The sequence below is a fragment of the Myotis brandtii genome, unplaced genomic scaffold (genome assembly GCF_000412655.1).
Source record: "Myotis brandtii unplaced genomic scaffold, ASM41265v1 scaffold190, whole genome shotgun sequence".
Classification (NCBI taxonomy): domain Eukaryota; kingdom Metazoa; phylum Chordata; class Mammalia; order Chiroptera; family Vespertilionidae; genus Myotis; species Myotis brandtii.
In genome coordinates this window covers 5,123,896-5,145,647 of record NW_005357076.1, presented here as the reverse complement: position 1 = coordinate 5,145,647, position 21,752 = coordinate 5,123,896, and the positions used below count along the sequence as shown (strand labels likewise).

General features: G+C 43.0%; 2 protein-coding genes across 4 annotated transcripts in view; one reads left to right on the top strand and one right to left on the bottom strand.

Moving 5' to 3' along the window:
• OIT3 (oncoprotein induced transcript 3) overlaps positions 1-2,017 on the top strand; it is a 24,500-nt gene extending 22,483 nt beyond the window's left edge. The window contains exon 9 of the mRNA XM_005864686.2: positions 1,300-2,017. Coding sequence (XP_005864748.1) covers positions 1,300-1,470 — 171 coding nt within the window. The 3' untranslated portion in view covers positions 1,471-2,017. The remainder of the gene's footprint in view (positions 1-1,299) is intronic.
• A 326-nt stretch (positions 2,018-2,343) lies between these two features.
• On the bottom strand, positions 2,344-20,812 carry PLA2G12B (phospholipase A2, group XIIB). Of its 3 annotated transcripts, none has more exons than XM_005864683.1 (4): positions 20,454-20,812; positions 10,771-10,859; positions 7,378-7,543; positions 2,344-3,880 (listed from the first exon to the last, which is right to left on the bottom strand). In XM_005864683.1, the coding sequence occupies exons 1-4, from the start codon at positions 20,662-20,664 to the stop codon at positions 3,759-3,761; spliced, it is 588 nt and encodes a 195-aa protein (XP_005864745.1). In that variant the 5' UTR covers positions 20,665-20,812; the 3' UTR covers positions 2,344-3,758. The 3 variants fall into 3 exon arrangements, with proteins under 3 accessions (XP_005864745.1, XP_005864746.1, XP_005864747.1); XM_005864684.1 differs by having other exon boundaries at positions 2,344-3,877; XM_005864685.1 differs by having other exon boundaries at positions 10,783-10,859.
• Between the last annotated feature and the right edge of the window lie 940 nt (positions 20,813-21,752).

Below are 21,752 nucleotides of genomic sequence, written 5' to 3'. Positions count from 1 at the left end.
GCTGATCCCCGGGCAGTGAGGCCTCTCTGCTCTGCGGCTTCAGGGCTGTTTGGCTTCGCTCTACCGCTTGGAGCCTGAGTATGCAGATTAACCGCCATCTTTTAGCTTCTATAATTGAAACATTGTATCTTTTGGAGCTGTTGCTTCAGGAGCTCAGAGCCCCCCCAGCTGCAGGGGGAACCTTGGTTTCCTCTATCGCTGGGGCAACCAAGCATCCTGTTCTCAGCTGCCTGGCTGCCGGCCGCCATCTTGGCTGACAGTTAATTTGCATATACTCACTGATTAGCCAATGAAAAGGGTAGCGGTTGTACGCTAATTACCATGTTTCTCTTTTATTAGTGTAGATAACCATAAAATAATCATGTTCTTTTTCCTAAAAATTCCAATTCTGACAATTTCTCAAAAACAAGCAAGCAAAAGAAGAAAAACAAGACTTATTGGATATGTTTATAGAGCATTGTATAAGGGGAGTGAAAAAAAAAAAGCCCCCAAACAAACAGGGCTGCAGTATATCAATTAGCACAGTGTTAAGCAGTTATTAAAGTGGTACAGAAATATGGAAATATAGAAAAGGGAGACATGAAAAGACTTGTCATAACAATTTGCATGCGTGTTGAAAATGCTACATTTTTTAAATGTGCATACATAGCTATAGAGGTTATAAGCAGCTATCTATCATAGGGTAAGGAGGAAGATTTTTGTTTGAATAGAGTTGTTGAAACATTTCAACAAAAAGAAGTTTCAGAGACCAGTGATCTTTCCCACGCTGCATGTAAGTGCATTGATGTGCTTCCCGGCGACCTCACCGCCCCAGGAGGGCCCACTAGGGTGGCTGATCCTGACCTCCCTCCTCAGCTAGGCAGCATGCTTGGAAAGTCACCTGCCGGAAGCAGCTCGGAGAAAGGACCAACCTTACACAGAAGTGCATGGGGGCTGATGTCATTCCTCACTCTGACGTGAGGAATGAAGAGGTTGCCGTTATTAGGTGTTGCCTTCACAAAGGTCTCTCCGGGCCCTCCACAAGTGCATAAACTATGCATGTGGTGTTTTCAATCTCCCACAGGACTCTGTGTGTTTGCCGCATTACTAAGTGTGTGAATTTGGGCGAACTCCCTAACCTCTCTCTCAGTTTCCTCATCTGTAAAATGGTCATGATAACATCTACCTCAAAGGGTTGTTGTTTAGATGAAATGAGATGACATATATGAACTATTTGGTATAGTGTCTGGCTTCTAGAAAGTGCCCCCCAAGCGATCGCTGTTATCATTGTTTTTGTTCATTACGACATGGCCTTTCCAGGAAGTGTTCCTGCACTGCCGGGTCCTGGTCTGTGGCAGGCTGGAGGAGCGCTCCCGCTGTGCCCAGGGCTGCCACAGGAGAATGCGGCGAGAGGCAGGAGGGGAGGACGCAGCTGGTCTGCAGAGCCAGATGCTGACGGGCGGCCCAATCAGCATCGACTGGGAGGACTAGGACGGAACGCCCAGGCCTGGCTTCCGGCTGCCCGCCTGTTTGGAACTTCTCCCCATGACCTCTGAGGACATCAGTCAACACGCTAGATCACTGCCCTTCTTTAAACATCACGCTGTGGGTTAGACAGACTCGCAGGACTGACGCCCTCTGATCTGGCCCAAAGGTCGGGAGAGGTCAGCTCACTGCGGGCCGACCTGACCCTGTTAGGGCTTCATCCTCCCAAGGTCAAAAGCTATGCTGTCCACACAGAAGGCAGCTCACCCTTTTCCCCCATTTCTTTTCTACAATAAATCACCTTTTATAGGATGCAGTAAAATCAGAAGTTGGGTATGATATTTCAAATTTAAGAACTTTAAAAAATTAAATAGTTGCTTGAAACTATGACTTAAATACCCAATGATTCCTTAGATATGTAAATAATTTTATACCCTGAAATTTCAAGTCAAATACAGAATAGTTACCGGGGATTCAGAAGTTTATCAATATAAGTGTGTACTAAAAAATACTATTTGGTTTTTCTCTTGCACAATATTTTCTTTTGACATTTTTTATGTTGTCTTAAGAAATATCTTCAATTAATAAATGTTATTAAATTTATTATAACATGCATTTAAGTGGTTCAATGACTGAACTTTAGATAAAATTAAAATGTGGTGTCATATGTCCTGTTATTTGGCATTCTGTGCCCTCAGACTGATAAGTGAATCGAAAAAGGTATAAAATTATACCATACTCTATTTTGTAGGTTCTTAATTAATTTTATTGAAATAAACCACAGAGATAAATTTTATCTGCTGTTAAATCCAGTTTCTTACTAAGCCAGTTAATTTCATGGGTTTACATAAGATCAGAAAACAACTTTTCTTCTTTTTCTTTTTAGAAATGGCTGCAATCAACAATTCTTAATGGAACCAGTGAAATTAACAAAAGGAAAGGAAAGGAGAAAGTGAACTCCATCAGGGGTTTGCCGAATTTTTCTGTAAGGGCCTCATGGTAACTGTTTTAGGCTTTCTGGGCCATGCCGTCTCTGCCACAACTCTGCTCTGGCAGCCCGGGAGCAGCCATGAACACACGTGGGCATGGTTATGTTCCAGTAACACTTCCCAGCAGCAGGTGCTGGGCCTGATTCAGTCCATGGGCTTTCATTTGCCAGCCCCTGACCTTGGTGGCCCTCAGGCCTCACGGGGCATCAGAGTCACTTTATAAATTGCCAGCAGAGGCAAACCTCAGAGATATTTCCAGTCTGCTCCCAGACCACGACAATAAACTGAGTCTCACAACAAAGCGAGTCATAATCTTTTTCCTGGTAGAAGGTCTTGCCTTCAATTTCTAGAAAACGCAACACCTGTGAAGGGCAAGAAAGCCAAGCGCAATGAAAGGTATGCCTGTCTGTAGATACCACCCCTAGAGACTCTGTTGCTAGTGCTCCTCCGGTGATTCTAATTTGCCATCAGGGCTGAGAACCACGCTCTGGGAATGGCCATTTGTCTCTCATGCCCCTCAGATTTTAGGGGCTTTTCTAAGTGATCTTTAGTGGCAGTTTTTACCCAGTGCTCCTCAGATCTTCACACGACACGGAGACCACCTAGTACTTGGGGGTATCAACAGGAATAGTTGATTGAATGAAAAAAATGGAACCTCAGACCCAACTCCACCTGACCTCCACCTCCGTGGCTTTGGTCAGGTAAGCCTCTGCCCACCGCTTCCAATCTCTTCAGCACCAGCGGGAATAACGTATCATCGGCGGAACTTACCAGGTTGGTTCTGTTTTCTTCTAAGTGAAAAGGAAGCGTGTTGGTGATAATGAGATTCATTCATCTCTTTTCAAATTTTCTAAAAAGTACACTTTATTATATGTGAGATCCTTACTGGCAACTGAAACATGGACCAGATTATTGGTCCTTGCCTCCCAAATGGCTGGAAAGTCATTGCCTCCCAAATGGCTGGACTCTCCAAAATTTCACTTGTGAATAGAATTATCAAGTCCAAGAATCCCAGTAGTTAGTCTTTATTTTAGTCTTTAAGTTAAGAACTGAATTTCCAGGCAAATGTGTCTTGGTTGGAGAGACCAGTGTTAAAGTGACGAGTCGCCTTCAGTTCACTCCACGTCTTTTTTCCAATTATCCTCAAAGGATGGGACTCACTTTTTGGCTGTAGACTATTTCCTTTCTCCTGCTTGGTGGTATCCAAATCCTTGGAAGAAAGGATGAGACACATCTGCCACACTACCATCTCCGAGACTGACAGCCGTGGTGTCAACGCAAAACCAAAAAGGAGACACCTCTTCCCTATAACTCTTCTTTCTCCTCTTCTGCGCAGATGCAGGCTGCCCGTTGACTATTCATAAAGGGTCGGCAGCCCAAAGTCCATACAGTATTAAACACGGTATCAGCCAGGGAATCACATGCTACTTGAAAAAGATGTAGAGAAACAGAGAGGTTAATACTGGTACATAGAACTGCCTCCAAGTAGTATGGGTAATTTTAAAGAGTCAGTGTAGCTCCAAGATTGACATGATACCCAGAGGAAAGTAGAGACAATAATCTGAATACAGAATTCAAAGGGAAAGCATACATTTAAAAGGAGTTTTTTTCAGAACAGCTTCTATCCAATCTAATAAAGCAGAATACATTTTGGGCACTGGCCAAGTAGCTCAGTTGGTTAGAGCATCGTCCTAATATACCGTCCCAATAGGCCAGGGTTGTGGATTCGATTCCTGGTCAGGGCACATACAAGAATCAACCAATGAATGCATAAATAAGTGGAACAACAAATTGATGTTTCTCTATCTCTCTAAAAATCAATCAATAAAATAATAATACATTTTGGGGTGCCCTCTTTTTATGGGTCTCCAGGTCAAAACCATGATTAGCAATCAGCATCTTCCATACCACTATGCTCACTCCATGGCAAATTTACAATTTTTGCAGAATACTTGCTCAGATAACACTACTGTGTTTCCTGTCGCTTTCCCTGTTCGAGTGTGGGATGAATAACCTTTTACTCATTGAAAAATCAAGTGTGCCTGTTGGATATGTTGGCCAGCCACTGTAAGGCATCAGGGACACAGAGACCAAAGGGATCTCAACTCAAGGATCTCACAGTTTGGACAGAGAGGAGGATAGGCTAGACAGGTAAACATATAGTTACACTACACCATAATGGAAGTTACCCCACTGTGGTATGGGAGCCCACAGTAAGGGTCTCTATCCGTTTGTGAGTAAGGATTGTTATGGAAGGGTTCTCAGAGCCCTTGGAAGTTTGATAGGGACTGCATTAAATCTATAGATTCCTTTGGGTAGTATGGACATTTTTAAAGGTTTATTGAGCCCTAGCTGGTTTGGCTCAGTGAATAGAGTGTCAACCAATGGACTGAAGGGTCTCAGGTTTGATTCAGGTTAAGGGCAAGGCTCAATTCCTGGCCTGACTAGGAAGCAACCAATCAATGTGTCTCTCTCACATTGATGTTCCTCTCTCTGTGTTTCCCCTCCTTCCTTACATACTCTCTAAAAAAATCAATGGAAAAATATCCTCCGATGATAATTAATAACGACAAAAAAGTTTATTGATTTCAGAGAGAGAGAGAGAGAGGGAGAGAGAGAGAGAGAGAGAGACATTGATCTGTTGCTCCATTTCCATCAATGCATTCATTCATTGCTTCTTGTATATGCCCTGACCAGGGATCAAACAGCAACCTTGGTGTATAGGGATGACACTCTAACCAACTGAACTACCCAACCAGGGCCATGGACATTTTTAACAATTCATTAATTCTTCCAGTCCATGAGCATGAACTATCTTTCCATTTATTTGTGTCTTCTTCAATTTTTTTCATCAAAGTCTTGTAGTTTTCACCTCCTTGATTAAATCTATTCCTAGGTATTTTATTATTTTGATGCAATTATAAATGGGATTTTTTAAAAAATATATTTCTGATAGTTTGTTATTAGTATATAGAAATGCAACAGATTTTTGTATGTTAATTTTGTATCCTGCGACGTTACTGAATTATTTATTAGTTCTAACAGTTTTTTGGAAAAGTTTTTAGGGTTTTCTATATATAATGCCACATGAAATGGTGACAGTTTTAGGTCTTTCATTCCTATTTGGATGGCTTTTATTTCTTCTTCTGACCTAATTTTTCTGGCTAGGACTCCCAATACTATATTGGATACAAGTGGTGAGAATGGGTATCTGTGACTTGTTCATAATTTTAGAGGAAAAGCTTTCAGCTCTTCACCATTGATAAAACTGTTTGAACAACAATAAAACATGAATTATAAGAGTGTTCCAAGCAGAGGGAACTGCAGACACAGAAAGATATGGACCATCAACCCAAGTGGTTGGGAATGGTAGGAGTCAGGAGAGAAATCAAGAATAAGCAAGTTGATGCTGAAGAGGTAGCTAGCAGTGAACATATGTATGTCATACGAAGGAGCTTGGGTTTACTCTTAATGAAAAGGAAGGTGACCAGATTTTTGTGGTATAAAAATATATCTGGTCCCTTTGGGGAGAATAAATTTGATGGGACCCAGAGATTGAGTTAATTGGCAGTAACCAGGCAAGTTACCAAAGAGATATTTGGGGGAAAGAATCAACAGGACATTGCTTGAAGGAAGTAACCTGACCTGACCCTAGATTCGCAGCAGGAACTTTCTCACCCTTTGTAGGTACAGATAAGGGGATGCTCCCTTTTGCAGGGCCCAAGCAATTACCCATCTTTTCAAGCCCTCACAGATTCCCTTTAGGACTACGCCCTAGACATGGACCTTTGAACAAGATCCAAGTTTTTCCCATCCCTGTGGCATATAGTCAGCTCTATATATGCCTGACTTTCAAACATCACTATCTAAAAATATGTAATGCTAATACCTGGATGTGATTTTCTGGCTTCAGAAACTAAGGGATTAAAACTTTTCCTAAAGTGAATTAAGAAAAGGAAATTACAGAATCAATGCTAGAAATTAGATAGCTAAATAGCTGTTAAAACAAAATAAAACAAAAAAAACCCTATCCTCTCCCAGCCCGTGTGGCTCAGTGGTTGAGCCTTGACCTATGTATGAACCAGGAGGTCACGGTTGATTCCAGGTCAGGGTACATGCCTGGGTTGTGGGCACCATCCCCAATGGGGAAGGGGCGTGCAGGAGGCAGTGGATCAATATTTCTCTCATCATTGTTTCTATCTCTCTCCCTCTCCCTTCCTCTCTGAAATCAATAAAAATATACTTTTTTAAAAATAACTATCCTAGCCCTAACCGGTTTGGCTCAGTGGATAGAGCGTCAGCCTGCAGACTCAAGGGTCCCAGGTTCGATTCTGGTCAAGGGCATGTACCTTGGTTGCAGGCACATCCCTAGTAGGGGGTGTGCAGGAGGCAGCTGATCGATGTTTCTAACTCTCTATTCCTCTCCCTTCCTCTCTGTAAAAAAATCAATAAAATATATTTTTAAAAAATAAAATAAAATAACTATCCTAAAGTATATGTAGAACTTCACACAAAAAGTTTTTTTTATTATTTCCCTGACTGAGAACAAAATAAGGTAATAGCCAAACCAAGTGGTCCCATACAAAATAACTCTTTATATGGCAAATGATTTAACAGTGGAATGGGTAACTACAGCCAACTGGGCAACTCTTTCTCCAGCCTTAAAGGACACATTTTTATATCTCTGGGAAGGCGTTGGTGTGGCGCTGTCCATGGGGAGTGGCGCCAGCAGCTCCTGGGCAGGACAGCAGGAACTTCAGCCAACGAGGGCCGGCACCCTCCCCTCGGCCTGTGCATTGCTCGGTGTTCCATAACGTTCGGGGAGCTTTAATGGCCTCTGTGAGTAAAGGGGCTCTGGCTGCATGTCTGTGTGAAAACAGGAACAAACATCCTGCTCAGAGGCAGATGCCCTTAAGATACCTACTTGCCACGTTGGAGACGAAGCCCAGACTTCGCTTAAGGTCAGAGCAGATAGAGTGGAGGCACCATCGGAATTTTGCATCACAGCGATACTTGTTGGCACCGCAGGTGTCATAACAGGCATCCAGCTGGTTGCAGCACTTGGTCATTGCTGGGATGCCCAAGTCCATCTGGGGAAAGAGAGGGAAGAAAATGCCACGTTTAGACCGAGGACCTCAGGCAACCTTGCCCATGTACTTGGCGAGCCAGTTCTCAAATTCCTGCTACACTTTCGGATCAACTGAGAAACACCAGTGACTTGAGAGAATACAGCGGGTTGATAGTCAGGATGCTAAATTTCAATCACAATGTACTTGTTAATTCACAGGTCACTATGGTGATGAAAATAGAAATCAGAATGCCAGTCCAGAAAGCAGAGTTTCAAAACATCCAAATTCAACTAAAACTTACATGAGATTTTGTCTAAGCAAAGGATCCCAAGGCTCAGAATTAGGAAAACTAAAGTCTTAGTTCATCATTCGGGCACCTGCATTTATCAGAGATCCATCCCATACAGCTCTGTGTTAATGGGGTGTGTGTCTGTACATGTTGGGGAGCAGAGTCAGGTATAGGACACAGAGGCACTCTGGTCAAACGGCAATATCTAATGCACACCCGGACATGCGTTTATTAAGTGTCCTATAAGCCATTGTGAATGTTGTGGCATAAGCTGAGTAAATTCATAGAATGCCATCTGTAAAGTAATAAAACGGGAATTTTTTAGAGAATTTTGAAAGAAGATGAAGAGAGGGTTAACAGAAATAAGGATAGCCTTAGAACATAGCAGGTAACGAAAGGAAATAATGAGCAAATCATATTGCGAGTGAATTTGTTTAGTCTTTCAAGAGTCTCTCCAGGGGAATACATACATGTAAAATTTTTCCTTAGAGCCCTAGCTGGTTTGGCTCAGTGGATAGAGCATCGACCTGCGGACTGAAGGGTCCCGGGTTCAATTCCAGTCAAGGGCACATGCCTGTTTTGCAGACAGGATCCCTAGTGGGGGGTACGGAGGGAGTGTACAAGAGGCAGCCAATTAATTATTCTCTCTCATCATTGATGTTTCTATCTCTCTCTCCCTCTTCCTGCCTTTCTGAAATCAATAAAAAATATATATTTTTTAAAAAAGTTTTCCTTAGAGAGAAGAGTAAGTTGATGGATGACCTTGACTTCCAAAGTAACTAGTTAGATTTGATAAACACTCTTGAGCAAGGAAGGGACATGATACAAAAAGTGATCAAAGAAGAGTAATTGCTTTACTACCTGGCCCTGGCCAGGTAGTTCAGTTGGTTAGAGCATCATCCTGATACACCAGGGTTGCAGGTTTGATCCCCCGTCAGGGTGTATACAAGAAATAACCAGTGAATGAATGCATAAATAAGTGGAACAACAAATTGATGTTTCTCTCTCTCTCTCTCTCTCTCTCTCTCTCTTTCTTACACATCAATCAATAGAAAAAATAGACGGGAAGAGGGTGGGTCTAGATGTAGATAGAGCATCTTAGAATCTTGCAGTTTTTCTGATTATATATACTTGGACTTGGATAGACTCTGTGAGAATCTGGTTTCAGGCATGGTTGGGGAATTACAGTCAGTGACTATAGGTCCTTTCCCCTTAGGTCTCCGTAAGTGTTCTCTCATTTAAACTTTTATTCCAAGGCCACTTAAAGCAGAATATGGAGTTTGGCAGTTTACAATGTCCTTTTAAGCAACATTAAGAGGTTATGTAACTCATTATTAGACTAGCAAAGGCCTGGACTCTGCAATTCTGGGTAAATTCCATTATCTGATGCCTGAAGTAAACTACTTTGCTTATACCTCACCTCTAAAACTGCAAACATATCACAACAGAGGTAACTGAGAATTAGATGAGTACAGTGGCTACCATTCAATTCAATACAATTCAATTGGAAATTCTTGAACTAGTTTTTGATGATATTTGTTTCAGCAAACAAAATGACATTACTTCCAAAATATGGTGCATACCACTTCCATAGCTACTAAATTGATATCAAGTAAAATATATTGGCTGGAAATAGGTGGTTTCTGTATGTAAATGCAGAGTAGGGCAAAAGTAGGCACACAAAACACAAAGTTTATTCTTGTGTTATTATTTGTGAACTGTTGTATTACTTTCCATACAAACAACTGTAAACCTACTTTTGCTCCACCTTTTATTATTTGAAATGATTGTCTTCTGCATCCATACACATTCTGCTTATTGTGGACAAGGATGGGTGTTTAGCTGTGCAGGTTGTTCAAAGCACAAGAGGGTCAGATCTAAGAAGGTCATATCTTCCCACAAGACATCATATTTATTATGAAATGTCTAGCCAATCACAGTCAAGTTTCCTTTTCTAACAAAATCAGTATCTATATATATAAAAGGCTAATATACAAAGTGTCCCCTCAGGAGTTCGACCGGGAGTTCGATCGCTCGCTATGACGTGTGCTGACCACCAGCGGGTGGCAGCCGGAAGGCCCTGATTGGCCCTGATCTCTGGCCAGGCCTAGGGACCCTACCAGTGCTCAATTTTGTGCACCGGGCCTCTAGTATTAAGATAAATTTCTGACAAATGGAAGAAAACTGTCTTGAGGAAAGAGGACCTCTTTCCAATTTGTATAAAAATGCCCCATGGGTGAGCAGGATCTTAGAATAAACATTATGCCACTTAGAAAATTATTACAAAGTAAAATCTTTTGAATCATCAGAAAAGTGAAGTTGAGCCTGGTTAAGATACAAGTCAAAAATCACAGTTCAGATATGAAATCCCTGTACCTACATTTTACATAGGGCCTCTTGTCCAAAGAAGTCTTAAAAGAAATTATAACTTAATTTCAGGGGAGACCTACAGTTTGAGAAATGGTCTACATTGTGATGATGAATGTTTAGCCAGTGACTGGAGGTGTGTATGGGGGTTTTTCTTGGGGGTGGGGGTATGAGGGTGCGTTTGCAGAGTTCTATGATGTTAATACTCCAAACACAGCTGATTTGGCATGAGAAGTCCTGACAATACCGTAGCAGTCAGCTCTCACTGGTCAGTCCCAGCTGGCTCCACACGTCAAACCTCTCAGATCTATTTCCTATTTAGTTCTGTTTGATCCCCTAAAGCTCAGCTGATGTGTGCCATGGTGATTTCCAAGTTCACTTTACAAGGGCTTATCTGAGGGACAGCTGCCTCTGACAAAAGAAAGTCAAATTCTTCTTTTAAAAATTATCTCCTTTCCTCCGTCTCCAATTTAAACTGCTCAATCACATTGCCCAACTATATTCTATATTCGGTCACTTCCATCAGCAATAACTCTTGAATGTGTCTCAGTTAAAACCGGTCAGCGGAGAAAACGATGGTGGTGGTACATACACTTTCTGGTACCTTGAGACCCAGGAAGTAGGAGCTGCAGCCATTGGGCTCCTGCGGCTTGTAGTGAGGTCTGGGCATTGGTGCCTTTCCTAACAGAGAAAGAAGAGGAAGAAGCGGGAAGGAATATTTAGAAATTAAGCATTTGGAAACATTCGTGAAATAAAAAATATCTTAAAAGCGCGATCAGTTTTTCCTTTGAAAGTCATTGTTCCTCAGCAGATATTCACATCCAAATTAGGTGGTGGTGATGGTAACAATGATAATGATGTCCTAAAAGAGTACTAACCCTCAGGCCAGTTTGGCATTTCTCTCCTAATCTCAAAGAATTTCTAATGTTTTTTAAGTGCATGACCTTGAAGATAAGGTCCCTGGCAAAACCGAACTGAAACTCAAGATTTCTTACTCCCCTATCCACTGTACGGCCACACTCCTTGCACAGAAAAAGGAAAACACGATCTGATCACACAGTCAGGAACCAGAATTGTAACGGTTCCGCAAAGTTTTCCCCAGAATAACTAGAATGGAACTTTGCAAAATTCTATAAATATAGGCAAACCATTATTGCCCAAAGGACAAAGAAAACACCCTATTTAGGCACTTCTATCATAGAACTAAGCAGAGATTATCTGAAAAACTTTTAATTTCTTGGTTTCTCCTACATAGCTTTTGAGTTATTTTATGATCTTGCCAATACGTACCAGGATTCTTTGTCAGTTGTCTCAATGGTGGTCAGGCATCATAAAGTTAACCTTGACCTGAGGTGACCTCAGGGCAGTCATCTCCAGTGAGTATTTTTATCTATTATCTGGTTCAGGAAATGGGGCGGAGAGCTTACGTGACTTGCTTAAGTCATGGAGTAAGTGGGGGAAGTAGCATGTAAATCCAGATTTCTGGTTTTTCTCCAAAGCTCTTGTTCTTCCTCCACATTCCTTTGCCTCTTTTTAGGACAAGATATAGCATAAGACTGAGGAAATAAGCTAAGAATTAATCCTCGGAGTGAGGTACCTGGCATTTCTATTTTCTTTATTTTCATTTTTATTATGAAATTTCAAAACTGAAGAAAAGTCAGAGAAAAAAACACCCATGAACCCACTACATGAACATAATAAAGGTTAACATTACCAAACTTTCCATAAATATATTTTCTGCTTAATTAATGTTGCAAGTATAGTTGAAGCCCCTTTGCCCCCCCATTTTCCTGTTTTACTTTTTAAATACTAAGTCTATGCTTTAAAGCCCAAAATTGTCTTGATTATTCTTGGCCCTTCGCTCTTGCATATGAATTAGTACATTCTATAAGAGATTGTCAGAATTTTGCTTGAACATACATTGAATTTATAGATTAATTTGGAAACAACTGACTTTCGTAGAATATTCTGCCTTCCCAAACATGGGCATAGTATAGCTTTCCATTTACTTAGTCCTCCTTTATGTCCTTCAATAGAGTGTTATAATTTTCTCCATGTATCTATTATCTCTCCGACATACTGGACTATTCAGATGCTTACACAATATAGGATATCTCATAAAACGCCAGAATTATGGATCATAAGGCTGGTATAGTACATCTGCACTTTTCTGGATCCCAGGCTGCTTCTAGCTTTCTGCTCTACCAGCCCTAGAATGAAGCCCTGGCTCTCATGGTCCAAGACGGAGCTTCAGCCAACACCTTCCTATTGTAAGCAGCACATGGAAGAAGTAGAAGGATCACAGCCTCCCTCTTGAACAAACACACTCCAGAATGTTACACACATCACTTCCTCTTTCTCCCTTTGGCCAGATCTTAATCAAATGACAACACCTCGTTGCAAAGGTGGGCAATGGAAATGACGTTTTTATTCAATGGAGGCAACCTGTTTTCTTCAGTAGCTGCATCATTTACATTCCCATCTGCAATGCACAAGGGTTCCAATTTCTCCACATCCTCACAGTTTCACTACAATGTACCTAGATGTGAAGTGTATGTGCTTATCCTGCTCTGAACAATCTGAAGATTCGGGTTTCTTTGACCTCTGGAGACTCCACAGCCATTGTCTGAATACAGGAAAGCCTCGCTGTAACAGACTAATTCAGGAGAGGGGGGTGTCCATTAAAGCCAAAAGTCCATTATATATTAATATATAATATCATTTCTCCCACATGCATATGTTAAAAAATTGACAAATTAGTTTACATGTTTTTACTTACGTAGACACATTTGTGTAATTACTATTAAGTATGTCTGAAAAGTTTAATTTCACAGCAAAGTATGTTATATGTGTTACTGTGGTTTTAAATTTATACTGAACAGGTCTAGTAAATGGATGCATTCACCAGTCACCACAAGCAAACAAATGTAGAGGGCTGGGGCCTGGCTTAGCTCATGGTGGAACATCAGGGCTGGGCCTATTTCGGAATGTCCCTGGCATAAGTTAGAACCGCTGCAGAAAGTCCACCACGTGACAATGGAACCAATTACTCCAAGAGAGGCAGTGTGAGCACATGCTAATCATTCCACAAACATTGTTCACAAGCGGTGACTCTTGGATTTAAATATGTAGACTATAGTTGTAGACATGTAATATTCATTTATGTCGGCAAAATTACTACAGAGTTTTTTCCAACATATGGCCTATTTGCTAAAATTTGATTAATAACAAAAAAAACACCTGTTAATTTAATTATGAGCAAATCTTGGTTAAAGGCATTTTTAAATTAATTTTCACATATGACATACGGATGAGAAATTTTGCTTGTTAAGTCTGAAGTCCATTAAATCAAGGTCTGCAAAACTGAGGGTTTACTGTATTTTGTTTTCCTCATTCTCTCTAGTTTCTCCTTCTGGGCCTCTTATTACTGAACGGTGAATCTTTTTAATCCTATACTTTACACATCTTTAACCTCTCTTTTATATTTTATATATGTTTCTCTCTGTACTGATTTTTTATTAACTTCATCAAGTCTATTTACCATTTTCCTAATTCTCTCTAACCTGCTGTTTAACTCATCCACTGAGTTTTTTTTCAATGACTATAAGTTTCATTTCTTAGAATTCTTCTTTTAAATCTGTGTATTCATTTTCATTGAGTTCTTTTTTTTCTTTTTTTTTCAATATATTTTTATTGATTTTAGAGAGAGGAAGGGAGTGAGAGAGATAGAAACATCAATGAGAGCGAAACATCAATTGGCTGCCTACTGCACACCCCCCGCTGGGGATCGAGCCACAACTCGGACATGTGCCCTGCCTTGAAATTGAACCATAACCTCCTGGTTCATGGGCCAATGACCAACCACTGAACCACAACGATGGGCTCTGTTGGGTTCTTTTTATTATGTCTTCTATTCTTTTTTATTTCTTTAATAATTTCAAATATTCTTGTTTATATTATTTATATCTATTATGTTATTTTATGTATTTATTTATCCTCACCCAATGATAAGTTTTTTATTGATTTTAGAGAGAGGAAGAGAGGGGATAAGGAGAGAAAGAGAGAGAGCGAGAGAGAGAGGAAGAGAGAGAGAGAAACATAGATACTTGAGAGAAACATCAATCAACTGCCTCCCAAAAGTGCCCTGACTGGGGATCAAACCCCCAACCTTTTGGTGCATAGGATGATGCTCCAACCAACTGAGCCACACCAGCCAGGGCCTAAGTCTTTGATTTTAAAATGTCTACTAACTCTCACTCATGGTGGATCATTTTTTCACATGTTGTGTCTCTTCAGAGGGGCTGTTTTTCTAAAAAATTCCTGTGCCCTGCATCGTACACTACAGAGTAGTTCCTCGACTGCTTTTGCCGTGGCTGTAGGAGTCTCAAGATACCTCACGTTAATTTCTGGATTCCTCGCCTGGGCATAGAATATGCTTGGAGTAGCGGATTTTTAGTGTTATTTGTCCTTCAAGCCCTAGCCCTGGGTGAATGGAAAGCATCCTTGCTACTTCCTTGGAATATGGATAGAGGTTTTCTAATCTTTTTAAAACAGACTGGGCAGCCCACCAGGCTCTAAGCTTTATGCAAACTGTCCAGTTCCAACTTCTTGGGAAAAGGGAAAAGTTCCTTTTCCTCTCTTTGCCTGAGCATTAACACCGATCCCTCAGCCCCTGGGTCTACATATGTTCCAGACTGAAAACCCAAGGGCCACAGCAGCAGCCAGCTCACCACTTTGCCTTTGTGTTTTCTCTGTATTTCTGGAACTTGAGAGGTTGCCTTTATTTCATTCTGGTTTGAGTGTGTACTTTTTAAAAATATTTTATTTTTACAGTGTTTCTTATTTATAATGGAGAGGTGCTGTACATGTTGATGGAGTCCGCCAGCGCACCCGTAATTCCTGCGTTACTTTTCAAAGGTTTTGAGAAAGATAATTTACCATTGACAACTGTGAGTGTGTGTGTGTGTGTGTGTGTGTGTGTGTGTGTGTGTAGCTCTGGGACTGGGGGAATGCGTGAAGTGTATTAAATAATATTAGTAATCAAATTACACTTATGAAAAAATAATCACATTGTGTATTTAATCTTGGAGATGACATCAAATATGCACTTCATCTTGGAGGTGAGATTACAGTAATTTTATTTTTCCTTTGGATTGTTCTTTTACAAATGTCCTATATATACCAGCCTTAAAGAAATCAGGAAAAAATTGAATGAAAAAAAACAAATGTCTAAATTTGATGGTAAAATTCGCTTTTTAATAATTTTGTTGATAAAGGGCTTTTGCAGCAGACTCAATGCGGTTTCCTGGGATCCTTCTGCTTTTTTTGCACCTGAGAACTTAACGGAATATAAAACTCTGAGCTTCCGGTTTGAAAGATAATGAAACACCAATTATAGTCACTTCCTAACTGGCCTGCTACTGATGAAGGTTATTTTCATTGTGTTTAATATTTATGATAGCTGCAGAAATTCTATTTAGGAATGAAGCTTGAAGTCCAAGTTCAAATAAAAAAATTGATGATTTTAGTCTAAGCTGAAATAATATACTACATCCTCAAGTTATAGACTGAGTCATTTTGAGTTGTGTTGAGTCCTTACAGTTTGATGTTTTGAGTCTAGGCATTAATAACATACAAGTTGATTTTATTTTCCTGGTTTTGGCTATTTATAGGAGTGGGAGGCTGACAACCTGATCCTATAGTTCAGTGATGGCGAACCTTTTGAGCTTGGCGTGTCAGCATTTTGAAAAACCCTAACTTAACTCTGGTGCCGTGTCACATATAGAAATTTTTTGATATTTGCAACCATAGTAAAACAAAGACTTATATTTTTGATATTTATTTTATATATTTAAATGCCATTTAACAAAGAAAAATCAACCAAAAAAATGAGTTCGCGTGTCATAGGTTCGCCATCACTGCTATAGTTTATAGGTTGGCAAACATGGCCCACGTCCAGTCCATGGCCTGCTTTTGTATAGTCTGCCAGCCAAACATGGTTTTATCAAAACAAGGATAATAGTTTGTGACATGAAAATGATATTAAATTCCAATTGTAATGTCCATTAAAATGTTTTATTGGAACATAGCAACACTCACTACCTATTGGCTATGCCTGCTTCCCCAGAAAAAATAGCAGAACATTCTTATAATCTTGATGGGAGAATGGTTTTCTAAGCAAGACAACAACTTCAGAAAACATATAGAAAAAGACAGGCAGACTTGACGTTATGAAAATTAAAAACTTCTGAATAAAGTAAAATGCCAGAAAAGAAGTAAAACACTTAAAAATGAGAGCGATTTTGGGAGAGTTAGCCATGAAGCTCCTGTTCTGCCCACAGCTGTGCACGCTGCCCCCTGGCCCAGCCTTCTTCTCTCAGTTTTGTCGCTGAGAAGAGCAGTAAACCGTCTGGGGCTTTCTTACCCAGGTCAAGGGTTCAGTCTTCCCAGAGGGTGTGTCCGTTCTCCCCGCCCCGCGGGGTCCTGCAGAAGCAGCCCTGTGCCGCCCCCAGGTCTCCCTAGGAGGCAGACTGCATTTGAAATGTGTGTCTGCTCACTTCCAGAAGCACTCAGATGCGGCACATCAGGGAACGAAGCAGAACTGTGACAGTTTTATTGAAGCAATAAATTCTGTTTCAGTTGCTAAAGCAGAGTAAGTTACTGCATGATGTGAACTGACCAAGTTAACCTAGTTTGCCTGGGACTGCCCCTGGGTTAGTACCAAAAGTCCCACAGCCCAGGGACCCCAGACTCTCCCCTCAGTCCCCAGCAAACCGGGACAACTGGTCACCCCAGCAGAACAACTTTGCCTCTAAACCAGTAGCTGTAAATGAAAAAAAGAAGACTGATATTTAGAGAACTTTTTTCCTTAGAACTAAACCCAAGAAGAAATTCATCATGAAGTCCTTTTACCCAAGTGTGACAGTGTGGACAGTGTCTTCCACCATGATTCATAAGACACTGAGACCTTCATAAAGACACAGAGACTTAAATCAGGTGATGGTGTCTTCCTGACGCGGAGGCTGTTGTCCAGCCGCTGGGATTTCTGAGTTTTGTATTTTAATGTTGAAAGAGAACTGGAAGCATCTGAATGCACAGCAACCTGTTCACCAGACCCTCTTTCTCATAACATTTATAAAATGTGTTTGGTGCATGGCATGCGCCATACGTGGCACTAATTATTTGTATATATTCTCTTTAATTCTTCAACAACCTTACAAAGTAGGTAAGGTAGGTGTTATTAACATTACTTATAAACATGAGTAAACAAAGGTTGAGCATTAGGTAACTTGCGCAAGGTCACCAGCAATGAGATTACCCAACTCCAACCCCGCCCCCGCCCCCCACACACACACACACCACCACCACCAACCCCGCCCAGTTCAAACCCATGATTTTTCCATTACTGGTATTTCACTAAGTCTAGTTCAAGGACCACCTGTGCAGGCCCAGGGTCCACCACAGACCTACTGAGTCAGAATCTCTGGGGCGGGAGAGGGGATCTTGTCCACCCAGTGCAGGTCGCTCTGCATGCTGTTGATACCATGTTCTGCATCTCCTTGTACTATTTATAGCCCGATCCTTTGGCCAGACTTTGGGTGCTGACATGAAAATAAATGTTGTAGATATAAGAAGTGTGAAGACCAATGTTGACACATGATTGTGGGTTACCAGGTTACAAACACACCTTTACCTGTCTGAACAACCTACGGGCTGAAGTTCTCCAAGAATGACCTCCAAACCTTGTGCTCCAAACCTTGGCTGCACTTTGTAATCACCTGGGAAGTGTTAAAAAATACGTCTGGGTCTAATCCATGGAGAGTCTGATTAAATTGGTTTGGTTGGCAGGAGTGTTTAAAGCCCCCCAGGTGATTCTAAGTGCCCGGCTGAGGTAGGGAACCTTGTTTTAAGTACAGGCACACCTCGTTTCATTGCACGTGGCTTTATTGTGCTTCACACACGTGCTTTTTACAAATTGAACGCAAGACCTGCCACCAGCAAAAAGATTACAGCTGGTTTTATTGGGAAACTTGCTTTATTGCTGTGGTGTGGAAAGGAACCTGCAATATCTCCGAGGTATGCCTGATTGTGGTAAGTACTTATAAAACAGAAAAAATTTTCTTGTAGATTAATTCTTACTAAATTGTTGTTTCTGGCCAAAGCTTGCAGCCTTTAAGGCAGTTTTTTCTCTCGAAGCCTGGTCCCTGGACCAGCAGCAGTGGGATCACCTGGGAACCCTTAGACATGCAAATTTCCCGGCCACGCCAAAGCAACAAACCAGAAGCAGGAGGGGTGGGGGCCCAGACGTCAGGTGAGTTTGAGAACCACCGCTTTAAAGAGGGGAGGGCAACATGCTGCCAGGAGGTGTATCCGAAAGCAAACTGGAAGCGCACACCCAGTCAGCTATGAGGTGCTATCTGTTCGGAAGAGAGCGTGATTCGCTATCAGCTCGAGAAGATATTCCTAGGGTTGGGCACCGCATCCAGGTGCTCCTCTCCACTGGGTTCCAAAGGTAACGAGGCTTAACCCCCTGTTCCCCGCGTTTCCAGGCCCCTCTGTTTGCAGACTGAGTGGAGTTGTTTGCCTTCCTTCCCTCTCGCTGTTGACTGTTCCCATCCCCCACTGAGAGCTGCCAGGTAGAGGCTTGCAACCAAACGTTGCTGAAATCTTTTGACACTGTGTTGCTGGAGAAGGAAGAGAGGGTTTGACCCTTGTTTTCCTAAGAGACTCCTGTTCTCCTCCACCTGCTGAGCCGCGGACCTACATCTCACGCTGCCTCTAGGAAGGGAAAGCTACCTGCGTTGGTATCTGCAGGGAGTGAGCCCCTTTCCGGCCCCCTTGGTGCCCACTAGGTGAGAAGAGGCCAGGGACAGGGCCAGAGACAAGGCCAGGGCGCCTCTGCTTCTGTCCTCCCGCCTCGCACAAAGCCAAGGCCCGGGGTTCAGGTGGTCCTGGCCTAGACCAGGCTTTTCACCCCAAGGCATCTTCACAGACAAAACGCAGCTTCCTTTTTCACCATATCCGTCTGTGCCTAAAATTCTGTGTCGCAAAACTTCTGGTTCTGGCGCAATGGTTTCCCATTGCCTCCTAGTCGGCCACATCTAGTAAGGAAGCAGCCCCCCACCCCCCACCCGCCCGAAGGTAAAAAGGGAGAGAGGGAGCCCGGGGGAGTCTCTCTCAAAGCTGAGCCCTATCTGTGGACGGTTTGGAGAAAACATGTCTCAAGTGCTTTCCTGTGGCTGCACTGGCTCTCCATTTTCATCTCTAACCCCACGATGAAACTTGTGGTAAATGAAACCCCAGAACCGATGCTGTATGAGGCTGTGTATACTTTTGGAAACGTTTGCATTTGAATTACCCCTGCCTCCCAGCTGCGAGGTCCAGGGCCTGCATTCTGCCCCCATGCCCTGGGCTTCCAGGGCCTGAGGGAGAGCTGGCCCCACGGTCTCCTCTGCGGACCCGAGGCTCCTCCCCGTTCCCAGCCCTGCACCTGGCACCAGGCCCGATCCCAGGTGGGCAGCGGCAGCTGGCAGTGCGCTTTCCCAGCGCTGCCCCGGGAGTCAGCAAGGCGAGCCCAGCAGAGACGACAAAGCAGGGAGGAAGGTGTGAGCAGCACCCGGGGAACCCATTCCAGGCTTAGCACAGAGTGACTCAGGAAGCTGTTTCCACAACCCCTCTTCCCCCGCAAAATTTCCTCTGAAAGTTCAGCTTCATTTTCATCCTAGGAATTCTCAAACTGCTCTCGTGTTCTTCCTCCCGCCCATGTGGCCTCTCCCTGAAGTACAGTGGGGCCTTGATTTACAAGTTTAATTCGTTCCATGACGGAGCTCGTTAACTCAAATTACTCTGTCAACTCAAAGCAAAAAATCGGCCGAGAGACGGTTCGTATCTCGGAAAAACTCGTTATTCGGGACACTCGTAAGTTAAGGCCCCACTGTACCACCTCACAGCAAACCCATTAAAATGGCCCCAGCGAACAGGTCTCAGAGCTTCTGGAAGCTGGTGCGCCAGATTAAATCCAGTGGTATTTGATTTTCAGATAAACAACCAATAGTTTGTCAGTATAAGTGGCCCCAAGTATTTCAAATGTACCAACACACTATCTGTTGTTTATTTGAGATTCAGATGTCACTGGGTGTCTTATATTTTCATCTTAAGTCTGGCAATCCTACCCAAGAGGAGGATGACAGCAAAAAAGTTCATGACCGGCTGTGACCCTGCGCAGCTCACAAGTCCACCGGCAAGAGGCTACAGGAGGAGAAACAGTGCACTCACCGTATCGGCACCGGTACTGACATACCCCGTTCTTCCCTCCCAGCAGCTCCAGAAAGGAATCGAAGTAGCTGTTGACAGACTCAAAGCTGCCCCGGATGTGCCGGAGGCCCCAGTTGGAATAGGACTCCTCTGCGTCAGGGCTGGTGTCGCTCTGTGCCAGGCCACCCCCCAGGCTCAGCCACAGAATCAAGGAGCTGGTGGCCAGCTTCATCCTGCAGCCAGGTAGGTGCCGAGGTCTCTCCTCGAACCCCAGCCACAGTCCCAGGAAGCCCAGGTACGCAGCCCCTAGGCCTGCTGTCAGGCAGGACTGGGAAAGGGATTATCGGGAACACTCAATCTCTGCTCCCCAGAGGTGGACTTTAAACACAGCTGTGGAGGTTGGGATGAGATCAGAGCAATTAGAAAGGGCAAAGGTTAGGCAGTGGGAGGGATGGCCAGTGAGAGAGAGCACTGCAAAGTGGATTCACAGCCCTGGAGGTGGGAGATGTTGGCCAACTTCTGGGAGGCCTGAGCAGTGGAGCAATTGGAATCCTACCCCCAACTGGCTTGTTAACCTATTGATCAGTTACAAGCTTGGCCCTTCAGTCAGGCTCTTGACATTAGAGCTTGTCCTAAAGTCCTAGCCTCACTCCTATGCCAGTCACGTACACATGGTCTCTGGGGAGACTCCGGAGTTTGTATAAAGGATTCAGAGAAACCCCCATGGCAGTGGGTTAACAATGTCACCTGTCCCAGTGTCCGGATGTGTGTTGTCAGAGACGGTGTGCAGAGGGGCATTCGGGCTTGGGACCCTGGCTTCTGCTTGCTCCCTACTTGGCGCTCAGACTCTGTGCTCTAATCTGGCAGAGCTCCTGGTAGGCAGCCTAGTGCGGGGCGTTTGTGCCCTGACTTTACAGCAGTGTTTTTGCTTACACTCAGCAGTGTGTGATATCTGGGATTGCCCAGGGATGGTCCTGGGGGAATTCAGCTCTCCTAGTGTTGGTTTTATGTTGAGTTGCTTAAAAGTCAGAGGGTTGCCCCAGCTAGTTTGGCTCAGTGGATAGAGCATCAGCCTGTGGACTGAAGGGTCCCAGGTTTGATTCCGGTCAAGGGCACATGCCCAGGTTGTGGGCTCGATCCCCAGTGGAGGTCCTGCAGGAGGCAGCCAATCAATGATTCCCTCTCATCATTGATGTTTCTATCTCTCCCCTCTCCCTTCCTCTCTGAAATCAATAAATATATATATATATTTTTAAAGTCAGAATGTTTATCAGAAACACTATTTGAAATTTGAGGCTTCATGAGTGTTGACTGAAGTCT